The 21,933-nt window shown below is 41.9% G+C and overlaps 1 protein-coding gene across 7 annotated transcripts in view; it reads left to right on the top strand.

The window, feature by feature from the left end:
- Positions 1-21,933, top strand: part of ppfibp2a (PPFIA binding protein 2a) — a 32,662-nt gene that overhangs the window by 8,757 nt on the left and 1,972 nt on the right. For 3 of the 7 annotated variants that reach the window (XR_013964596.1, XM_080772025.1, XM_080772028.1), the window contains 18 exons: positions 1,183-1,497; positions 1,964-2,056; positions 4,718-4,832; positions 6,671-6,736; positions 8,177-8,238; positions 8,959-9,037; positions 9,605-9,732; positions 9,876-9,952; positions 10,045-10,105; positions 10,325-10,475; positions 12,110-12,233; positions 12,349-12,477; positions 13,641-13,791; positions 14,260-14,371; positions 14,467-14,555; positions 20,322-20,444; positions 20,671-20,796; positions 21,652-21,840. Coding sequence is in view for 6 of the 7 variants with exons in the window: in XM_080772025.1 (XP_080628151.1) it covers positions 1,183-1,497; positions 1,964-2,056; positions 4,718-4,832; positions 6,671-6,736; positions 8,177-8,238; positions 8,959-9,037; positions 9,605-9,732; positions 9,876-9,952; positions 10,045-10,105; positions 10,325-10,475; positions 12,110-12,233; positions 12,349-12,477; positions 13,641-13,791; positions 14,260-14,371; positions 14,467-14,555; positions 20,322-20,444; positions 20,671-20,796; positions 21,652-21,840 (2,190 nt within the window). In the remaining variant the exon portion in view is untranslated. The remainder of the gene's footprint in view (positions 1-1,182; positions 1,498-1,963; positions 2,057-4,717; positions 4,833-6,670; positions 6,737-8,176; positions 8,239-8,958; positions 9,038-9,604; positions 9,733-9,875; positions 9,953-10,044; positions 10,106-10,324; positions 10,476-12,109; positions 12,234-12,348; positions 12,478-13,640; positions 13,792-14,259; positions 14,372-14,466; positions 14,556-20,321; positions 20,445-20,670; positions 20,797-21,651; positions 21,841-21,933) is intronic. The other 4 variants (XM_080772026.1, XM_080772027.1, XM_080772029.1 and 1 more) reach the window with 4 other exon arrangements.

Here is a 21,933-nt window from a genome sequence, read left to right on the forward strand (position 1 = left end):
ACCTGCCTACAAAATGTGAAACATTAATTCAATACAGTCACATTGGGACTTTTCCCCAAGAAGAATAAACAGATACCTTTGAATGCCTCACTGTAGACTTTCTGTTTGTCTCTTAAGGGCGCAAATTCAGATTTTTAAGCGGTTTTCAGAAAAATGCGTCCAGTGTGCAACCACCTTTACAGTAAGACTATATATGCTTTGCTGACAAAATAGTGCATTTTCAAACTGGGGAGAAAAAGGGTCAGCAATTGTGACACTTTGTCACAGAGACGGATACATCAGGCTTTAGCTCTAAGAATGAAGATGTGGCTTCGGTGTGCTTTACACTAGTACAGGAATCAACAATATTGTTTCGACAACCTTTCTGCTTTCACCATGTGCACAAACTCTGCTTTTGCTATATGACAGCTGCTTGGTCTTAAAAAGAATGACAGAAATCCACTCTGAATATTATACTGGCATGCCACGTGTTGCTTCTGACACACACATTCTCTCTCTCTCTCTTTCTCTCTCTCTCTACCTCTGACAGACGCACACACACATGCACGCACGCACTACACGCACACGTTGGTGCCACTAAGCCAGTACCGGTTAAATTTAGCAGTGGAGCAGGTCTGTATCATCTGTCATATCCGCTCATTCCTAGCCCTCTACTGGACACCATGTGAGACTTCCTCTGGTCACAGTCCATGCATAACTCCACCGCTGTTTACACTCTTTCCTATGGGGACACAAACATCAGTTTGCTCTAAAAAGATGGCAAATCTATTCTCCTCTGTAGCTGCTTAGCGGTGCCAACTGCAATTGCACATTGGTGAGTTCATATAGAATACCGCCACGTTTACCCAGTCCAAATGGTGTTTAGCTGGCCCAGAGTGTACTGTATCTGTGCATAAGATCAGCCAGAGAATCTGTGTTTCTCATACTGGCTCCACTTTTCTTGTGTATTCATAGTGTGTAATTGGTCCACTGCTGCATGATTTAAAATGTCCAGACAATACCCAGACATGAGCTCAGAGGTAGAGAATAATCGAGGGGCCATCACTAACAATAATACACAGTTCCCTCTGGAGAGAAACACTCGCAAACACTCACATAATAAATGCTTTGTATCCTTCCTCTTTTTAAAACCTCTCGCTCTCTCTCTTGTTTTCCTTCCTCTTTCACTTCACATCCGTCAAGAGTGTAGTGAATTTCATTAGCCAGCTCCAGGAGCAGATGTGTAGGTTTCAGGAGGAAATCAATAACAAGATCCAGGAGAAAAGGACCTTGGAGAACCAGGCGGCTGACAGCAGCCTACACGAGGTCTGCCACGCTGGGTCCTCCACAGAGGGCCCGGGTTCAAGCCCGGGCCTCGACTGTGACGGTACCCCCGAGGAGACGTGCGAGAGCAGGCCGAACGAGTCTCCGGGCGAGTCCGACGGGAGCCAGAGCCTGGAGGAGGAGAGTAGCTCAGATGAAGGGGATCAGTACTGCCACGGCGGAGCTACACAAAGTGTAGGCTGGGCATGTCTGCATGACCTCTGAGTTGTTACAGCATGGTGCCTCCTTGTTTTACTGCTTGTCATCCCAAGAGAGACACACTCAAACATGTGCTTACAAAATCCCGTCACTCTTAGAAATGGGCATTGTGAGTGACCGCATATCCTAACAAAAGCCTGCAGAAACACAAACAAGGTTGCCTGAGAGAGAGAAAAAGACTGTAAACTGTAAATTATCATTTTAATCAAAGATGCTGTGGTTTGGTTTTCACATCTTAGAAATGGTTGTTGGTCCGGGCTGTAATATGATTCATGAATGTGCTCAAGTCAGTTGTGTGATATGAATGTGCTCATTGAACTAATATACTGATGCACAATACAAAACTACTGTTGTATTCATTGTATCCAAATGAACAAGATTTCTCACTCACACACACACACACACACACACACACACACACACACATACATTCTGCCTCCAGGGCTTATTCAAGGAGCTGAGAATTCTGAAGGACAAAGTGGAACACCTTGAGGATCAGAAGCTGCAGTACGAGAGGAAACTCAAGGCAACAAAGGTACAATAAAACCGGGGGTTGGCGTAGTGTCTAGACTTTAAAGCACACACTCGAAATGCCCAGATTCCACTGCGAACTGACTGTCCAATCGTGCACGACTTTCCTATGCACTGTCCAATCCAATCCTGTGACCCTGCCAGTTTAGATGAGTCATTATTGCTCCCATGCACATACAGCTCACAGGAACACCTCTATTTTCGTAAGAAATCTGAGGATAATTTTCTTGATAGAAATAGATATAATGAGCACATTTTCGGGCCATTGGCTGTCCTTTTTAACCTGCTCCATGTGTGCCTTGGCACGGGCCCTTGGCATTTCCCCTCTATAGACTTTCCCTCGTTTTCTTCACTTCTCTCCTTCAACCTTTCCCCTCTTTAGCCTTCTGTTCATACCGTTTGTCTCTCTTAATCATGCCCCCGTGCTTAATTTATGATCCAGATAGCACATGCAAAGCTAAAAGCTTTGCATGTGCTATCTACTCTGCTCTTTTGCAGCACACCACACCATTGTGCGGCAAAGTATAAATCAGGCTTCATCTTTCCTTGCAGTCTTTCTCTTTCTTTCTATATCGGTGTATTTCTGTCTCTCTCTCCATAGCGTGGTCCAGCTCTCTGGCCCGAGGTTAGCTGTAGAATAGATTGTGAAAGAGAGACAACAGTGAGTGGGAGGCCCACTGTCAGAACCAACAGGTGCTAATGTTGTATACAGTTCCTGCCAACAATTTCATTTTAACAGCCACATCTATGCATGTGCTCTCTTTCAATTCCATCTGCTTACAGCCAACTACATACCTGGGTCTGGTTCCCTCTGCATTTTTAGGAAGTAGGAACACAGTGTTTTGTATCATTTCTTATTAAAACAATCCCACCCGTGTGAAGCGAGGGGCGCTCTAATCGCTCTAAACTAGCAGTCAAAAAAATGAAAATTCTGTTGTTGACAATAGTGATTACCGTATATCATCTGTAATGTATTACCAATTACAAATTGTGTCAATGGCATTTGTAATGTTTGCTCAGACAACACAAACATCAGTTTTCCGTTCATTGTCAATGGCATTTTTTACATTCAAGCTGTATATAGGGGCTAGTGCCCCTCATACTAGCATATGTGCGTGTGTCCGATTATTATAAATAGAGGTTAGGGTTAAGTGCAAAACAGCCATAGACAACACACTGGCAAATAGATCAGCTTCAGCTTAACTTTATTGCCATCTGTTTTGCTATACATTTTAACCTCAGGCAGAGCCAGTCTAATAAATGGCCCTCTAAAATTCAGATATATAGTTATAAATCCAAGGCTATGTTGTGGTTGTTTTGTAGATGTGTGCCCTGTAAGGCATGCCCCTTAATTGTGGAAAATAAATCATTGAAATGTGTGTTTTCAACTAACAGCATGTGTTTGGATCTCAATTGCCATGCGTGTATTAAGCTTAATGCTTAAGTGCTTTGTGAAAGAGCATGGCAGTGTGTGAATGCGCCTGTACCCACATAGTGCAGTATTTCTGTGTATAATGAGCATAATTTGGGCATGAATGTATGCATGTCTGCGTAGTGCGTACTGTATACATTTAAGGCCCTATTTGCTAGTGCTTTACGCCTTATCCATAAACATTTTTGAATAGTTCAAATAGCCAGTAGTCACTAGTAGTGTTTGATCTATGGGGCGAAATCCATGAACCATTTGGATATCCCCCCCTCTGGTCATTCATATTTATTGCAGGTGCAGTGTGATTTTGACAGCAATAATTTTTTGTAGTTTTAGTCATATTCTTATGAATAAAATTCCATTTAATTTTAGTCATCAAAGTTTTAGTTCTTGTCTAGTTTTGGTCTACAAAATATTACAAGTTTACAGTATAATAGTCTATAATAGTATAGTCTACAGTTGATTTAGTTGCCGAAAATATATTTTGGCATGCACTAATGGCTGATTTTACACTTGGTTGCATGCTGAAAATAGACGATCTATAATCTCACTTATGCATCTGCTATTTTCAGACAACACCGGGGCGCAACCAAACATAAAATGACTTGTCTTAGTTTTACTGGATCTCTTCTCCACTAGTCCCCCTCCCAGACATTTTAGTCTAGCTTGTACTTGTTGATGAAATGCTGCAATATTTAGTCTTAGTTGTTATCCCTGCTTCTGGTCACACTGAATGAAATGGTAAATGGTGCATTTATATAATATAGTGCCTTTATCCAAGGCGCTTTACATAGATTGTGCATTACATTCACCCATTCACACACACATTCATACACCGATACCGGAAGAAACCATGCAAGGCACCAAGCTGCATAGCGGGAGCAATTAGGGGTTCAGCGTCTTGCTCAGGGACACTTGGGGGAGCCCGGGTTCAAACTGGCAACCTTGCGGTTCCCTTCCGGCCACTCATCTACCCCTGAGCCACCGCCTGCATTCATTTCTCATATTTTTGACATTTATGTTTGTTTGATTGATTGATTTAACCATAAATGTTCTCTGTCTTTTATAAATTAAAAATAGAACCGTGTATGCGGCATGCATGTGCACGTTTGTCCCAGACAGTGTTTTTATAGCTTTTTTTCCCCCACCGTTTGATCCCCGCCGGCAGAAATCAGCATGCTTCTAAGTTCTAACAGCTCCTGATTTTAACAACGTTTCACCCTGTTTCACCCGCAGACAGAAATCAGCAGCCTCCAACAGCTCCTGCTCAGCAAGAACGCCGAGATAGACAAGCTCCACACCCGGCTGTTGGCCCGGCCGCCCTCTCTCTCCGCCGAGAGCCCAGAGAGAGGTAAGCAACAAACAACATGGCCCCGGAGTCAAACCCTGAGACATGCCTGCCTGTCTGTCCCCACAGACAGCTCTGTGTGACTGACTGCTTCAGCATTACAATGCGTTGCGATGTGACACATTGTGAGCTTGTAGATCGGCTATTTCCAAATGGTCAAAATGTATAGGGCCTCACTCACACCTTTCGATCTAGCATACAACATTGATGCATTCTAGATGTAAGCAAGATGTTTTGTCATGGCCGCCCCAATGGAAGTCACATGGTTTGATACAACATTTTGGACTACAAGCTGTTGTATGGCTTCCGGCTGTGTTTCGACTGCCCCCCTCCCCCTCATACAACACAAATGTTGTGTCAAACCATGTGTGACTCCCATTGGAAATGCATTGGGGCAAGATGTATCACACCCTTTGTATACAACAAGTATACATCAGTCTGTTGCGAAGGTGTGAGTGAGGCCTAGGGCTGAAGTGATTAATGTATGTTTTGTAATAATAATAAAAATGCACAAAGTAACTAGTAACTGAAGTTTTCACATAAATGCAGTGGAGTAAAAGACAAGTACAATATTTGGATCTGAGATGTAGTGGAGTAATGGCAATTGGAAATACTCAAGTAAAGTACAAATACCTCAACATTGTACTCAAGTACAGTACTTAAGTAAATGTACTTAGTTACTTTCCACAACTGGTGGTGAGTGCTGCAAGGTGGCACATGCAGTCTATGAGTCACTCACATCCATTAACTTGTACTCTTGTAACATTCTTTTATATTATTATTATTATAAGTTAGCAATGAGAGTTAACTCTGATAGTGCATACAAATGTAACCAAATGGACCCTTACGGGTCACATACGCACCGTATGCACAATCTCAGAGTTAAATGAAAGCTGCAATCTGTACGATTTATGTCCTATCTGGCATTTCAAAGCTGGGTCTCCTGCGTGGGAGACCACATTTCTACTGCCCTGCCGAGATGGAATTTCCGCTTGGCCAGTGGAGATATTGCTCTTAGTCAGAAAGTATAGTACTTGTTGTCAACCAGTAGATCTGTGTCCTGCCCGACACCAGCGTCTACAGTTCTCGATGGAAGAGTATAGGACTAGGAAGACCACCTCCAAGCACTGCAGATCTACATGTTCTTAATAACATACTCTACTGCCCTACAAAGACAAAGTGCACTTAATGTTTTTGGACACACCGACTTATTTGTGTATCCCAAAAGTCAAATTGGCCTTCGTGATTTGAGGATAATAAATAAACTCAAGAACAGATACAAATAGTGTATTATTACCACATATTGTATATGTATATACCGATATCTCATTTGGCTGATCAGTTGAAACACTTTTACACCCATTTTACATTTTTGTTCATAGTTACAGAAAAATGCAAAAAAGAAATCCCAGCATAATTTACTGCATGAATAAATCAGCCAGATGGCGAAGTTTATGCAAGGGTAAAAATGTTTAAAAAAAGGCAGCATAATCGTGCAAACTTATAATTAAATAAAATTCCGCATATTTCACAACTTCCTGCATATTTAGCAATTCTCATTTCTTTGCATATTTTGCAACTTTATGTAGCACATACAATCACATAAAAACACACATATTTCATGGCATAATCAAGGATTTTAAGCCGCATAATCAAGCGTTTTTCTGGAGGGTCCACTTTACTGCACGTTGTAACTTGTAGGGCAGCATACAGATTACATGTTATTCATTAAAATATGTTCTGGATTAATTGCAGCTTTAACACTGAAGTATTTTCCAGTATAGAAACAGTGAGAGATGTTGATGAGTTGTCTCCTAACAGAGTGTCTAATCTAATGGTAGGTCTTTCTGTGTCTACCTTGTACCTCACCCCCATAGAGATGTACAAGAGGAGGCTAAACACCAAATGTGAGCTGTAACTCATCTTAATGAATTAATGGAGTCCTTTGCGCTCTTCTTTGATCTCCCATCATTACCCTTCCTCCATATACCCCTTTCTGCTTCCAATGGGTAGCTCTGAAAATTCTTCGGCTTCTTAAATTAATCGGTGCCGTTTCACGCTGTACTCTTTACCTAACCTCTTTGATCATCCCTTATCATTCTTGAATACCGTATTGAATTACTCCCCCAAGTCAACTCATACGTAGATACACATTGGACACTACAGTATGATACTCGCCGCGGCTATTTCACTGTGACAGTTCATCGTCTTTTATGCTGCAGTAGCTGGAAATGCATTTTTAAATTATTGGCTTTTGGCTTCTGGCTTTTGACTGCAGAGGGAAACGGACATGTCAACATTACAGTTGCAAACCAGCCTAGGGTTAGTAGGGTTATACAGGATTAAGGTCCCAGGTCCCAAGTATTACTAGCCAGGGTAGCTTCATCGTGGGCTAGCAGCCAAAACAAGAAACAAAATAAATAAATTAAACATGAACAACCTATTCTGAACTACTCAAAACTCAAATCAAAAGGATCAAGCAAAAGACAAACCATTACTAGACACCTAATGAAAAACCAGAAGAAAAAAAAGTTATACATAAAGGCTACCCACCCCTACCAAACCCCAGCAGTCAAGCATTACACACAGAGTGGCTGCTATTCTGGCTATGGAGAGATATGGCCTTTTAAACTCCCCGCTGGAACCAATCAGCTCCCTGGAACAACTCACTCATTTACTCAGTCAAACCTGCAGCTCATCAAACACAGATACCAAAAGAGAAAACATGAAAGCATTAAATGAACAACATGCTGTACTACATCATATATGTTGACAGACAGACAGGCTATATTTGGTGCACAAATCTAACCCAAAAATGTGGTTTCGATGAGAATGCTGGCGTTAAAATGTTTTCCAGTGTTGATTTCATCGACTAATACTATATGACAAAAGAATGTTCGTCGACTACTAGAATTTAGACTAAAATGTTAGGAAGCGACTAGTGGACAAGACATCCAGTATAAGTAAAAGACACAAGTCATTTTACACTTGGTTGCATGCTGAAAATAGCAGATCTACAATCTCACAACGCTATTTTCAGCAAGTAGAGTCATTATGACGGCATCAAGGCCTGCCAAAATACATTGTAGATACTGTAGATTTAGTAAACTAAAACTTGACTAACACTAAAACATTCCAAGTGACTAAAATGTGACTAAAACTAAACAAAAAACGATTCAAAACACTTCATGTGACTAAAACTAAAATGAAAATGTGCTGCCAAAATCAACGCTGATGTGTTCCATGTGTATCTGTCGGTACAAAACTATTACTGAACCTGACGTGACCAAATATAGCAGAGCTACGTTTATACAGACAGATGATCAGTGTGGTCTTTCTGTTCATAGACCAGGAACTCCAGAGGCTTAGGACTGGTATGGAGTCACTTTTAGCAGCCAACGATGAGAAGGTAAGAGACCCGGCCGCTCGAGAAAGGCTGCCAGCAACTATACTCTCCCTCAGTTCAACACAGCTGCATGTGGTTATGTATATGGATTAGACGAGTGTGTTCTTCTCATCTGTTTACAGTGTAATTCTGAGTACATTAAGTATCTTGCCAGCCCATATATACAGTACGTAGTACGTACACAGTACTGTTATCGTTTATTGCTGTTTGGTAAGGTAACTGTTGGATGTTTCCATGTTACTTGGGCCCCGCCCCTCACAACATTTATAGCACAGAAGGGCTTTTGTGTTCTCTCGCAGCCTCAAATACAAGGAGACACACACACACTCTGACAGGGGCAAGCCATTTCAGGAAAGCCACACTTATAGCCCTCCATCTGCCAAACCTAATTTTGGAGTTAGCTACATTAAGGGAAACATGGCAAAGCCACTTCAAAAAAAAAAGAAACACACACACGCACGCACTCACGCACTCCAGTGAATCGTTACCACATCTCAGATTTCCAGCTGGACCAGCGTCAATCCCCTCCCTGTTCAATACTTTGATGTAAAGCCAAAGGCCATATGGAGGAAGAGGGATGTTGATGTAATAAATTGGTCAGCAATATAGAGTGGAAGCAGATAGTCCATAACGGTAATGCATGTTTTCCTAACCTTAGATAAATATCATAATTGGATGTTTGGTTTACCTTGAGTACTGCTACTCTGTGCCTCATGTATATAGGACCGCCGTATCGAGGAGCTGTCTCTGCTGCTGAGGCAAAGCAGACAGTTCAGAGAGGTCACAGCCACAAGAACAGCAGGTAAAAATAATGGCCTAATACTAGACTACGTCCCGGTCTGGTCCCCCGCCTGCATCTCATTGGCCCTGCTCCTAGTATTATTATTATATGTGTTAGTGTGTTAGTGTCCCAAATGACTTGCCGTATTGTTGATATGAGGGCTTTGTCTCAAATCTGGGGCAGTCTTCCGGGTCCTACAGGACCGCAAGTCTTGCAAGGCATGCACAGATGCTGAGGATAATAGCTTAGCGAGTCGACACATAAGCCACTTTCTCGATGCGATCAACAACAAAGAGGCTAGCCAGCCAAGAATGTCCCTTGCACCCTCATTCACTTTGCATTTTTGGACTCAGTTTCCCAGAAGCCCTTGCAAGCGAGTTATAGGTCGATTTCCAGTTACGCCGTCATAATGCGTCCGCCTCGTCACGATGTCACAAAGCCGTATTTTCATAAAAGTTATTACAAAAATGGCTAATTCAACATATAAAACAAATAGCGGGTTTAGCAGGTTATGCAGTGAAGCTGCTAAAGGCTTCCTTGAATAGAAAAATGCTAACACCATGGTTATGACTGTGTGCGTTACTCTAGCTCCACCTGCTGTTCGTTCACTGTCCAACGGCAGAACCCCATCAAGCAGTAGTGAAGAAGAAGAGCAGGGATTGGCGATGAAGAACGCAGACTCTGCCAGCACTAAGTCTGAGGATGTCAAGTCTGAGGTGGGTGAAGTCCCGCTTACCCCATTTAGACCTGAGGACGATTCTTCTAAATCCTAACATCCTCATGTTTCTATGTCAGTCGTTCTCAAACTATTTCATGTCAAGGACATGTAAATGAATCTTGTGCCTCTCGTCTATTCCAGGTGTCCACAAGTAGCTCTTCCTCATCATCTCATACAAGTACATCGATTTCATTTACCCAGAAGGACACTGACTGCAGGTATTACATTACCTTACTAATATGTGCCAGTAGAAGTATTATATCTATTACCAAACGATTGATTATTATTGTGGTTTGTTTAATCTCCGCAGGACAGAAGCACAGATTGATTCAAGCAGTATGAATGACCTACCAAATGGATCTGCACCAAAGGTGATTGTTTTTTAATTGACTGAATTTGTGAATATAAAAAGTGTCCCCCCCCCCCCCAAATAAAAAAGGAAAAACAAGAATGTATTATTATGTTATGATAATGATTGTACACTTTAAATATACCGTTTGTAAACTAGTGTATATTACTTTTAGTTTAGTAATCTGTGACGGACTCTAATTGAGTTGATAGCCATCTGGTCTGTGCTGTGTTTCTTCCAGAGTAGCCAGGCTGATGGCAGGAGTCACACTCTGCCTGCGGGCTCCTCTCTGGAGGAGCACAGCGCAGACGCAGAGAGCACCAGTGATACTCACAGTCACAGCAGGTCTCCTGATGAGAGTGAAGATGGAGACTCCGTTCAAAGCAAACCTGGTACACGTGCTCCAATTATTACACTGCTTAACCCCCAGTGTTGCTTTTGTTTTTAAAAGATGGAGTCGGAGTGCCATGATATTTTAACTTTTTCTGTTTTGCATGTGACTGTGGAGTTAACCGTACTCTAATAATAATCAAATATGTCTTCCCTGTGTATTTTTGGTTTCTTCCTGAAAGCTGAAAGGCTTTGAGTCAAAAGGCCCAATCGAAATAGCACCCTTTTAGTGACATCATAACCCTAACCCCGCCCTCATTATCATACAACAACAGATGATCATGTTTAAGGTGTGGGGGGGAATCACAGCACTCCATCTTTAACACGTTTACACTCTGTAGTAAAAATAAGCTTTTGCTATACCGTGAGTGTGAGGGGAAAGGATCGAAAGTACCATAGCGTTAAGGAGAACTGCTTCTTCTAACGCTATATGGACCAGAGCTATGTAACAACTAAAGATAGCTATAGGGTCTGCAACCAAATACCTGTCAATCTTGGGGGTCCATTGACATGAAAATGTTTGAGAAACACTTGTTGTTTAGTCCATGCACCGCTGAAACCGCTGTGTAGGCTTACTTTGGCCTACCTCATTCTGTGGTTGTATCCATATGAGTGCCACATGTTAAGCAAACCACTCCCTTTCGACCAAAAGACCAGTAGCCCCTTTTGATCACAGCTAATACTGGAAGCCTCATGCCTGCCCTCACAGAGCAGAGGCTCGTGTGGATATTCCTGTTTTACACACAGAACACACCCTCTTCTCCCTTCTTCTGATTGACCACACCACACTGACGCACCCCAGCCCAGCTGCACCCTGTCCCATCCTCACTGACCACTTTGAACTTGAGCCTCTCCCTTTTCCCTTTCTAATGGGTTGTGATGCCTGTGCCAGTAAGCTGCAGCTGTGAGCCTGTTCTGTGGTTCACAGACCATATGGTCTAACTATCCATCTTAGCCTGTAGCACTTGTCCTAGCCTCGAAGACCTCATAAGCATATATGCAAACTGCAAAGGCTCAATTTATGTAACATAGATAGCATTTTATGTAGACATACCTGTAGCACTCTATATAGTGTATACTGTAGTGTATACACATAGTTTCATTATACAGATATTCCACTGTTAGGTTCTTAGCTTACGTATAATTCTTGATGTATTTGATGTATTACCACCATGTGTTGTTCTTGCTTACTGTAAATCCCTCTGGATTTAGAGCGTCTGCACATTGTAAATTGTAACTAACTCACCGTTTCCCAAACAGTGTGTCGGGAGTCGGGACACATTTGTGGGTCGCGGACGGTCCACTGACCAATTTGTATGGGGCACAATTCGACTAAAGATCCCTTTTTCTTTGCCTGCACTACAAAGATCATTTTTTTTAAAGCACACAAAGAAGTATAGTCACGATGCTATAAACTTTTATTGAACCGACGTTTCAGCAAACAGGATGCCTTCTTCAGGGAATGAAGGTCGGATCAATAAAAGTTTCTAGCATCGTGAGTCGTGACTACAAGCTGTGCGGCCTCTTTTCTTTCTTTGTCTTTAATATTAATATTGTTAATGAAATTATGACAGTGATTTTTTTCCCCATATGTGAATGTAAAATCTAATTTTGATCTTTATAAATCTCTCTCTAGGGAAGACAGAGAAAGTTGAGGACAACACTTCAAATGGTCATTCCCCTGCACCGCCCGGCCACCGGGCTGTGGGTTCACCAGAGTACATGAAGAATAACAGGAGCATCAAGAAGCTCTGGGGAAAGTCAGTGGAACATCTTTGTCTGTGGTGGCTTTGTTGACAGCTAAGCAAGCTTATTTACAATATGTGTTGAAGTCTGGGCACCTCTGGAAAAAAATATCTTTCAAAACTCCTTCAGGCTTCGAAGAACCCAATCAGGGGGCCTCCAAGGCATTGACCCAGACCCCGGCCAGTTCAGGAGAGGGGGACTACGCGCCACAGCAGGGCCCAGACTGACACGGACCCCCGAGTCTGGTAGCGCTCTACGGTAAGCATTAAGCAAGCCCTGTTGGTTGTTCCTCCCTTTCGTCCACTAAAACTATGACAAATAAATGTTCGTCGACTACCTTTATTTTTCACGGATGAAAACTAAATGGAAACAAAATGAAAACTAAGCTATGCCACTAATAACTTAAGATATTGACAATTTTGTTATTAAACTAGACTAAAATGTTAGGAAGGGACTTGTGGACAAGAGATCCAGTAAGTAATTTTACACTTGGTTGCATGCTGAAAATAGCAGATCTACAAGTTTGCAGCGCGACGCTTTGAGCTTGTAGATCTGCAAGTTTAAAGTCAGTCATTACGACGGCATCAAGGCCCGCCAAAATACATTTTAGTCGACTAAAACATTCAAGGTGACTAAAATTAAACTAAAACAAAAAGAACACTATTCAAGAGACTATGACTAAAACTAAAATCCAAATTTGCTGTCAAAATCAACACTGCACAAAACTAAAAACTAAAAGGAGATCGAGCCTTTGCTAGCTTCGCACACAGGCTATGGAATGACCTCCCAGGCTATGGAATGACCTCCCAGGCTATGGAATGACCTCCCCTACCAACTGAAATCTGTGGCCTCTGTCCATCTTTTAAAACAAAACTTTCTTACTTACTTACTTACTTACTAGTGCATTATGGCTGACCAGCTGTGTTACTGACCCCTGGTGGTTCAGAATGGCAATGTACTACTGATGGGAAACTATATTTTATTAAATGTTATTCAAAAAGAAATTACAGAAATACACGAGCAGAAGGACCACATTGGAATTAAGTATGTATTTTTGTTTCATTGTATCACCGGTATATATTATGTCTGAAATATTTAAGTTTTTTTGTTTTATGCATACAGCTCTTTTGAGCAGGCCAGTTCATTTAATTTGGTTGTCAGTTAACCCATTTTGGGCGGAACCCCTTTTGGTGTTAGCATTATGTAATGCTTTAGCTATTGAAAAATAGCAGATCTACAAGCTCATAGCGCGCCACCGAGTGGCACGCTACGAGCTTGCAGGTCTGCTATTTTTGAAAAATCGAGGAACGACTGACAGAAACATAGCTTTTTCAGAAAACTGTCAGGATGTAGAAGACATTTTTTTAATCTGATCTCAGGTCAAAATGGGTTAATCATGTCTGTCTCCTCTTCCCTGTCAGTGATATGAACACTCCGTTCAGCCACTGGACCAAGGAGCAGGTGTGTGGCTGGCTGGAGGACTACGGCCTGGCCCAATACGTTAGCCTCAGCAGACAGTGGGTCGATAATGGACAGACGCTACTGTCCGCCACGCCCCAGGACTTCGAGAAGGTCAGAACAGAACATAAAATGGGATAAATAGGCTTGAATTAATCAAATGAGACAATTCTTTACATGTAGTACACTATACGTGCTGTGCGATTAATAGTAATAATTAAAAAAAGGATTGCGATTTATAGATTCAGACACCTATGCGATCTCATTTCTACATTTGCGCGAGACTCGTGCAGCACTAGTTGGCTGTACAATTCACTTTAGTTACTCTTATGTTTTTGCTACAGAAAAGTGCTTTTTGCTACAAGTGCTTTAAGAGAGGTTTAAGTCAAGCACTTTGGCTCCAGGTGCCACATTTTTAATGTATAGAATTGTTCAGCATCTACAGACAAAAGACAAAAAATTTACAATTGTGATCTCAATTGTTGTGGAGAAAAATAAATCGAGATTCACATTCGAGCCAGAATCGTGTAGTGCCACTGTTTACTGTGTGACATCAAAAGCATGAATGTTCTTGCTGCGTAGGAAATGGCAATGAAGCACCCACTGCACCGGAAGAAGCTGCAGTTGGCTCTGAAGGCATTCACCACTAAAGTTACAGAGAAGTCATCGGAACTGGACCATATATGGGTCACCCGTGAGTCTGTTTCTATCGAATGTGGCCCTTTGCTTGCCATGCATACGCGCTAGCGCTGAAAATGTGTGTGATATTATGATTTCCATCCTCTCCAGGCTGGCTGGATGACATCGGTTTGCCTCAGTATAAAGACCAGTTCCATGAGGGTCGAGTGGATGGTCGGATGATACAGTATCTGACTGTGGTAAGATTTAACACACATATAAATAAATGTGTTCATTTTGGCAGCCAATTTATATTTAGTCTACTCTTTTGAACAACAATAAAATGCTCATTAGTTTTAGTAAATTCTATCCATTCTGTGCCAACAGCATGATCATAAAATATATCACATTTTGAAGATTCAAATTATGGCATAACACAATACAGCTAAGCCTACGTATATACACACATCATGTGTTACAACATTTTTCACAAAATACTAAATGTTCAGAAAATAGAACATCCTACTAACAAACAATCAAAACAACAACAAGAAACATGCTTAACCACATGACTGATAACCTACATTTCTAGCCTTGTGATCTCTCTAAGTAAGATGCCACGGTCACTACAGAAGAAAGACATATGCACTGCAAACTACCCAATAACACAGTCCGTACGTCACTGGCATACACTTGGGGAACGTACAGCAACCGTTTTAATTAGAGCTCTGAACAGATAAATGTACCGCATTTGTTTCACTCAAACGTGGGTTAATTAATATATAAAATGGTCAAGAGTATACCTGATGAAGGCCGATTAGGCCGAAACGTTGGTGCTTTGTCCGCTATGTTAATAATACATTATTTTGGGAGCTTTTAAAACGTTGTGGGGATCTGTGTGTGTGTGTGTGTGTGTGTGTGTGTGTGTGTGTGTGTGTGTGTGTCGTGACTTTGCCTGTTGTAGCGCCACCATGACGCTGATTAGAAAACTGTCAAGTGGCATTTCTTCCTCAGCCTAGTGGGAATATGCATGCACAGTTTCACCGCAACACACACACACACACACGCGTGCGCGAGCGCGGAGGGACAGTGTGCAAAACATACTCTCTCCCCATGCCTTCGGCCTGGTGGAGACAATAATGGCCATGAGGAATTGGGCCTACTGTACATTGACAGAGGAGGTGTTGCCACAATCAATATCAGCAACAACACGTCAGACATAGTATAGATCCACATCAGTCTTCTATTCCAAACAAACATTTGGATGGCTGGTCACAATCTAACCCTAACCTAAACCCAACCGCAAGCATGGGAGCAAACCTAAACCTAACCGCAAGCACGGTAGCAGTGCATGTTCGGACTAACGGGACTTCGGATCTATGGGCAGTTTCCGGTCACAAAGCTCAAAACTTCTAGCTTGAACTTAAAGGGAAATAGCAAATTCACACTATAGGAAAATTGCAGTTACCAAGAGCCAGATACACATACTGTACACAACATACAAACGTCAGCATTCAATTCCAGAGCCAGAAACAGTCTCCGAAAATATTGGGCCATTGGGTCCAAAGATTACAGCAACAGAACAAGCTTGAATCACATTCGTTCGGTATATACACACAGCAAACAACATAAACAGCAGCAGCAGCAGCAAAAACAAAAACAATTCCTACCTTGAGCTGCCAAACCATGGATAGAGAGACAAAGCCAGGAACCATTGGACTCTGCAGGACTGAGAAGAAGCTGAGCTTGAAAGGGTGGGGGGGGGGGTCTTCTCCTTTGGTGCCAGGATCTCCTGCATGGGTCCCAGATGTAGCAGTGACTGATAGCTTTCAGGATGTCGCCATCCATGCCTTTGGAAAAAAAATGACAGGTCCTCAGGCTTCAGAGAACCAGTTATGATCCGCAGATCAATCGTACATAAACCTTTGTGGCATGTGGGCTTCTGCTATAGACCTGGCCTTGGCCTGAATTTCCATTTTGTTTCAATGCGAGGAAAGAGTTCTGCTGGTTTCTACGCCCGGCTGGGGCACAGAATTCGGCTGCAGCGAAGACCAGGGTGTGCATGGAGATTGGTCGTAGTACCGCCTACCTGTGTACAGGTCTTCTGGGGTCCAGAGTAGGTTGGAAGTAACACCTGGGGCCTCCTTTTGGTCATCATTTGCAGACCTTGAAAAAGTAATTCATGCTTTAATTTCATCAAACAAATAAATAGTTTTTTTTTAATACACACATTGTAAAGGAGCTACACCTAAAAATAATCTATGGCAAGCCGTTTTAACATTTAATAGCTAGACTGGATATTTATTCCAGATATCTGTAATTAGCCCTTTGCTAAACCCCATCCCAAAAGTGATTGTCCAATGCCAATCGAAATAGTTTAGCAACCTTTGCTAAGGATGGCAAGCTTTCGTCACCTCACAGCTGTCAGTGTTATTTTGCATGGGTGTTTAACATCGGGAAAGTTTACTAAGCACCGTAGTTTTACTGTGCATTAAATGAAAACTCCTGTTTGGCGGACAGTAAAGTTGATGGATACTGTTTTCCTCGTATTTCTAGTTTATTTAAATAATGTCATGCATGTGTCCAGTGCATAGCCTACTGCAGGCCTGATTATTTTGAAGCGCTTGATACTGAGATGATCGATTATTCATTTGACATGCATATCAATGGGTGAGAAGGAAACTTTCCATGTCTCCTCTCTTTAAAAAAAACATTGCCAACGTGCCAATTGGACAAGGACGGGTTGGGGAGGGACTTAGCGGCATCATACCAAAGCCTACACGGGTTGTGCAAGGACGCGCTGTGAGTGGCCAGTCGCTGTGATTGACATCCTAACCCTAACCTCAGTAAAACTATACCTAAACCTAACCTTAACCCTAACTTCAGTAAACTATGCCTGCCCACAGACATTCTTCCTATCCAAGATTGCCATTTCAGATATCCATAACATCATTCTTCCTAGGAGACATGACGTCACTTTTGCGTAAATTGGGCTTTTAGTTTCAGATATCCATAACGGCTTTCTGGATAGGAGAAACTACCATTATAGAATCCAGATTCCAGAATGTTGATTTTAGATATCCAAAATGCAGTTATGGATATATGAAACTAATGGTGCGTTCAGACGGGCAGATTAAATTAAACGATGCAAAAAAACGCATCACAGCATAATTTGCGGCAGTTTCACAAGTCATAGCTGCTTCGTATAGCTTCACGTCGCTGGCTTCCATTGACAATGAATGGTAGACTACATAATTTCTTTTTTTTGTCAAATATGTTTTTATTGAACAGATTATAAAATATTACAAACATTATGTCTGCCCGTGTGAACGCAACATAAAAAACCCATACACAAAAATGGCAAAAGTGACGTCATTCTCCCTAGGAAGAATGAGGTTACGGATATCTGAAATGCAGTTGCTGCTAGGAGGAATGTCATTGTAGAAAAAATTTTCGCCACTTGGCTGTTTACTACTATAGACCTTTGTCAGACTTCTGATTCTAACCAGCAGGCTCTTTCTGACTTGTTCCGCCCTGGTTCCGGCTTGTTTATTTTGAATTTGCTATAACATCATTTTTGGAAAAAACTAAAAACAAACATGATATGCCCAGTCATCATGCTGGGCCTGTGATGTTCCTTTTTACTGCCACCAAGTTTAAAATAAGAATTGAACACACAGAATATCAATACGATCTACGAAGGAATTGAAAAACACATTATTTCAATGGTAGTGGACGGAGAGAAAGGATTTTTGTCCAACCACGAAACAGCAACCAATGGGTGCGAAGAGTGGGCGGGACTTGACAAACTGATAATAAATACTTAAATCAATAAAGCCTTGAAATTGAGAGATCCAACTTGCTGCAATATCTCGTTCAGTTACCATACAATACAAAGATATTTGGTGCTCATGTGAGTGACACCACAACAAAACATTGTGTATGCATTTATTCTGGCAGTGAAACATGCATTGCACACATCACTTGCGTCTGTTAATTTCACGCACGCGATACGCACGCCACACACACACACACACACACACACACACACACACACACACACACACGCACGAAGGGTTGCCACCTTTGAGATCTTGAAATAAGGCCGGCAATAAGTTTCCCTTCAACTTATTGTTTATGCTATCCACAACTTTTGAAGTAGTCTAATACCGTAGTTGAAATTAGGCCTTAAAGATTTTTGTTTTCCAAATGAGCATATAACAACATAAAGAGTTCTGATTCTGAATCTGAGTTGTTAAATGGGCACAATATTTAATTATATTGATTGATATTTATATTAGACTTTAAAAACACAACGTTATTAAACAATCAACTATAATAGTCTACTGAAATAGCAGGCTAACCTATTCCCACATCAGCAACCAAGATGTGGGCTATTGGGAAGGTATTAGACATACTACTGACATGACATCTTGTAAAAACACAGATAAATAAGATTTCCCATACCGAATCGATCTCAGGAGTTGTTTCGATCATGAAGAACTCTGACACTACTGTAATGTTTGGTTCTTCTGTGATCTTATACAGTATATAAATAATGTTAGTCCCCATGCGGCACAGAAAACATACACAAATATAGTTTAGTCCAGTGGTTCCCAAACTCTTTCATGTCAAGGACCCCCAAATTGACACAAATTAGCCTGCGGACCCCCATTAGAAAATATATGCCAGGGACCCCCATAAGAGAACATTTTCATGCAGTCATTCTCAACCCATTTAATTTCAAGTAGCTACCAGTTGGACATGTATTCCCCCATTTAATGGCATTTCTATCTCTGGGACCCCCAATTCATATTGTAAAATCAATGTTAATTTAACTCTCATCCATTTGGTTCCATTTGTACACTCTCAGAGATACAGACCCATAAGGGTCTATTTGGTTACAAACTTCCAGTTCCAGGGGGTCCCCAGACCCCACTTTGGGAACCACCATAGAGTATTAAAAGGAGGGAACCACAGTTTGGGCTACTTTAGGTACTGTGTGCCTCGCTAGAACAATTGTGTGCTGACTTTAATATGTCGTGTGTTTTGTTTTGTCCATTATTGTTAAATGCAGTGTTGACGTGTAGGGGGTATTTAGGTAACAAACAATAACAAACTGCGTTCCTTATTGGTTCAATAAGGGACGCATAATTTAATTCTCAAATAAGGGACTATTCTGTATTTTAAGGGACGGGTGGCAACCCTGACACACACACACGCCATTACACCAACCAACTCACCTGGGAGAATAGTCTTTGTAAAGAAAGCAACCAACGCAGGCAGTTTGTCATTTGGAGTCGGCACACCGTGTGACTCAGCAATTTGGTCTCCCCGAGGACTCTACTCAACTTCCATGAGGTGGAATTAGATTACAAGTTGTTTATTTCACTCTTTTAGCCTACTTCAAACATAACAGAGCTTGTAGTTTATGCTAATAGGGAGCATTGGAGAAAGCTGTCTGTCTTTCGTTTAGTGTTTACAAAGGGGAAGGGGGCGGAGCAACCGTAGCATTTAAAGAGCCCGCGTGAAGACGAGAGAGTTGCGTCACCGTCACGCTTTGATCTCACCGCAAAACGTAAACTGTCGCGCCCCCAATTATTAATTTCCAGTTGTTCTTGATTTGGGCACCAACATGTGGTATTATGGTAACTCTCTCTCTATGTAGTACCTGGAAGTATATAGCCTATAACCTGCATTAATCAATCAATTTTTCATTCATATTTTTTTATTATTATTTTGAGTGAAAACATCAAATAACTTATTATGACATATCACTTCAGGTGTCTGTAGTAGCATATACTCTCTCTGAATGAGAGAGATACTCTAATTAACCAATATTATTTTGCTATTTTGCTATTTTGCCATGCTTTCAAGAAGAAGAAAAACACAATGACAGTCATTCTAATAAAATAATAGTCACATTTTGCCTTTCAATAATTTTGAAAGGCAAAATGTATGCTAACACTTTGATTTGAAGCACTTTACTAGACATGAACTCACTCCCCTATTTACTGTTCTCCCAGAATGACCTGTTGACTCTGAAGGTGACCAGTCAGCTCCACCACCTCAGCGTCAAATGTGCAATCCATGTCCTTCACGCCAACAAGTTCAACCCCCACTGCCTTCGACGCAGGCCAGGGGAGGAGGTAAGGTGGGACAGTGGTTTTCAGTGGTCCGGGGACCACCATCCTTGTGGGGGTTCCAGGTGGTTACCAGCTGGAGGGTTGGTAACCTAATGGACCCTTATAGATCTTTAATTCTTGAGAGTTAAATTATTGTTAAACATCTGGTATTACTATAATTAAAAAAAGAAACGAAACCAAGGCAATCGTATTGTAAATGAATTATCTTCCTGTTATTTTTGTTTTCCAGAAGCAGCCCTCTCCCTCTGAGGTTGTGCAGTGGTCTAACCATCGTGTGATGGAGTGGCTACGAGCGGTAGATCTAGCTGAATATGCTCCTAATTTAAGGGGCAGTGGAGTCCATGGAGGGCTGATAGTGAGTGAAACCAGTGCACATAATATTTCCTTCCCCCAGTGTTTTTTATACATGCATGTAATATTTATCTGATACGGACATATACACACACTGTAACTGTAACATATTATAATATTCTGATCCCACATATCTTAACAACTACAGCTATTGCAATGCTGTCACTGCCACTCACGGAATACAGCAAAATCAAATCTCAAGACTGAAAATGTAATGATGATGTTTTAGGCCGACAAAGCTGAAGAAATCATGACATTTCTGCAGAGACCATTCATGTTGCTGGAAGATGCTTCTAAACTTGTATGCTAATGTTGCTAGTTTGATCACATCAAATATTCTTTCATCTTAAAATAACTAATGACGAAAAATAGCCAATCTAGAAGCTCAGTAGCGCTGCTTGTATATCTGCTATTTTCAGTGCACAGCATGCTTTCACAGAACACATGCTGGCTCAAAGTCGTATGATTTGTCACACATGTTACCGCAGTGAAATTTGTTCTCCACATTTGACCCATCTCTTGGAGCAGTGAGCCGCAGCCGTGCCGCACTTGGGAATCCTTTGATTAGTATAGATTTGACCCCCCAATCCAACCCTTGATGCTGAGTGCCAAGCAGGGAGGCATTGGGTCCCATTTTTACAGTCTTTGGTATGACCCGGCCGGGGAGGCGGGGAGCGAACCCCGACCTCCCAGTTTCAGGGCAGACATTCTAAACACAAGGCCACTGTCTATTACAGAATCCAGCGTGTCTTCTGTGAAAGCATTCTATGGACTGAAATCAGTCGTGGCGACTGAGAACTTCATGGGCCACCACATGTGTCTCTGAATGCTCCTTGTCTTTCCCTCCATCCCTACACAGATTCTGGAGCCTCGTTTCAGCTCAGAAACCTTGGCCCTGCTGTTGAACATCCCCCCTCAGAAGACCCTGCTCCGACGTCACCTCGCCTCCGCCTTCTCTGCCCTGGTGGGGCATCAGGCTACGCAGGAGAAACGAGAGTACGCCAACGCCACAGGCCATGTCCCCCTCACCACCACGGCCAAAGTCAGGGTGAGATATCATCAAGGAATAACAGCTGACAGCATGTGCTTGCAATATGGAATTACAATCATTCACTAAGAGGCTTTACTTGAACCCCAGCAG

This window comes from Protomyctophum bolini (genome assembly GCF_963924005.1).
Source record: "Protomyctophum bolini genome assembly, chromosome: 1".
Taxonomy (NCBI): domain Eukaryota; kingdom Metazoa; phylum Chordata; class Actinopteri; order Myctophiformes; family Myctophidae; genus Protomyctophum; species Protomyctophum bolini.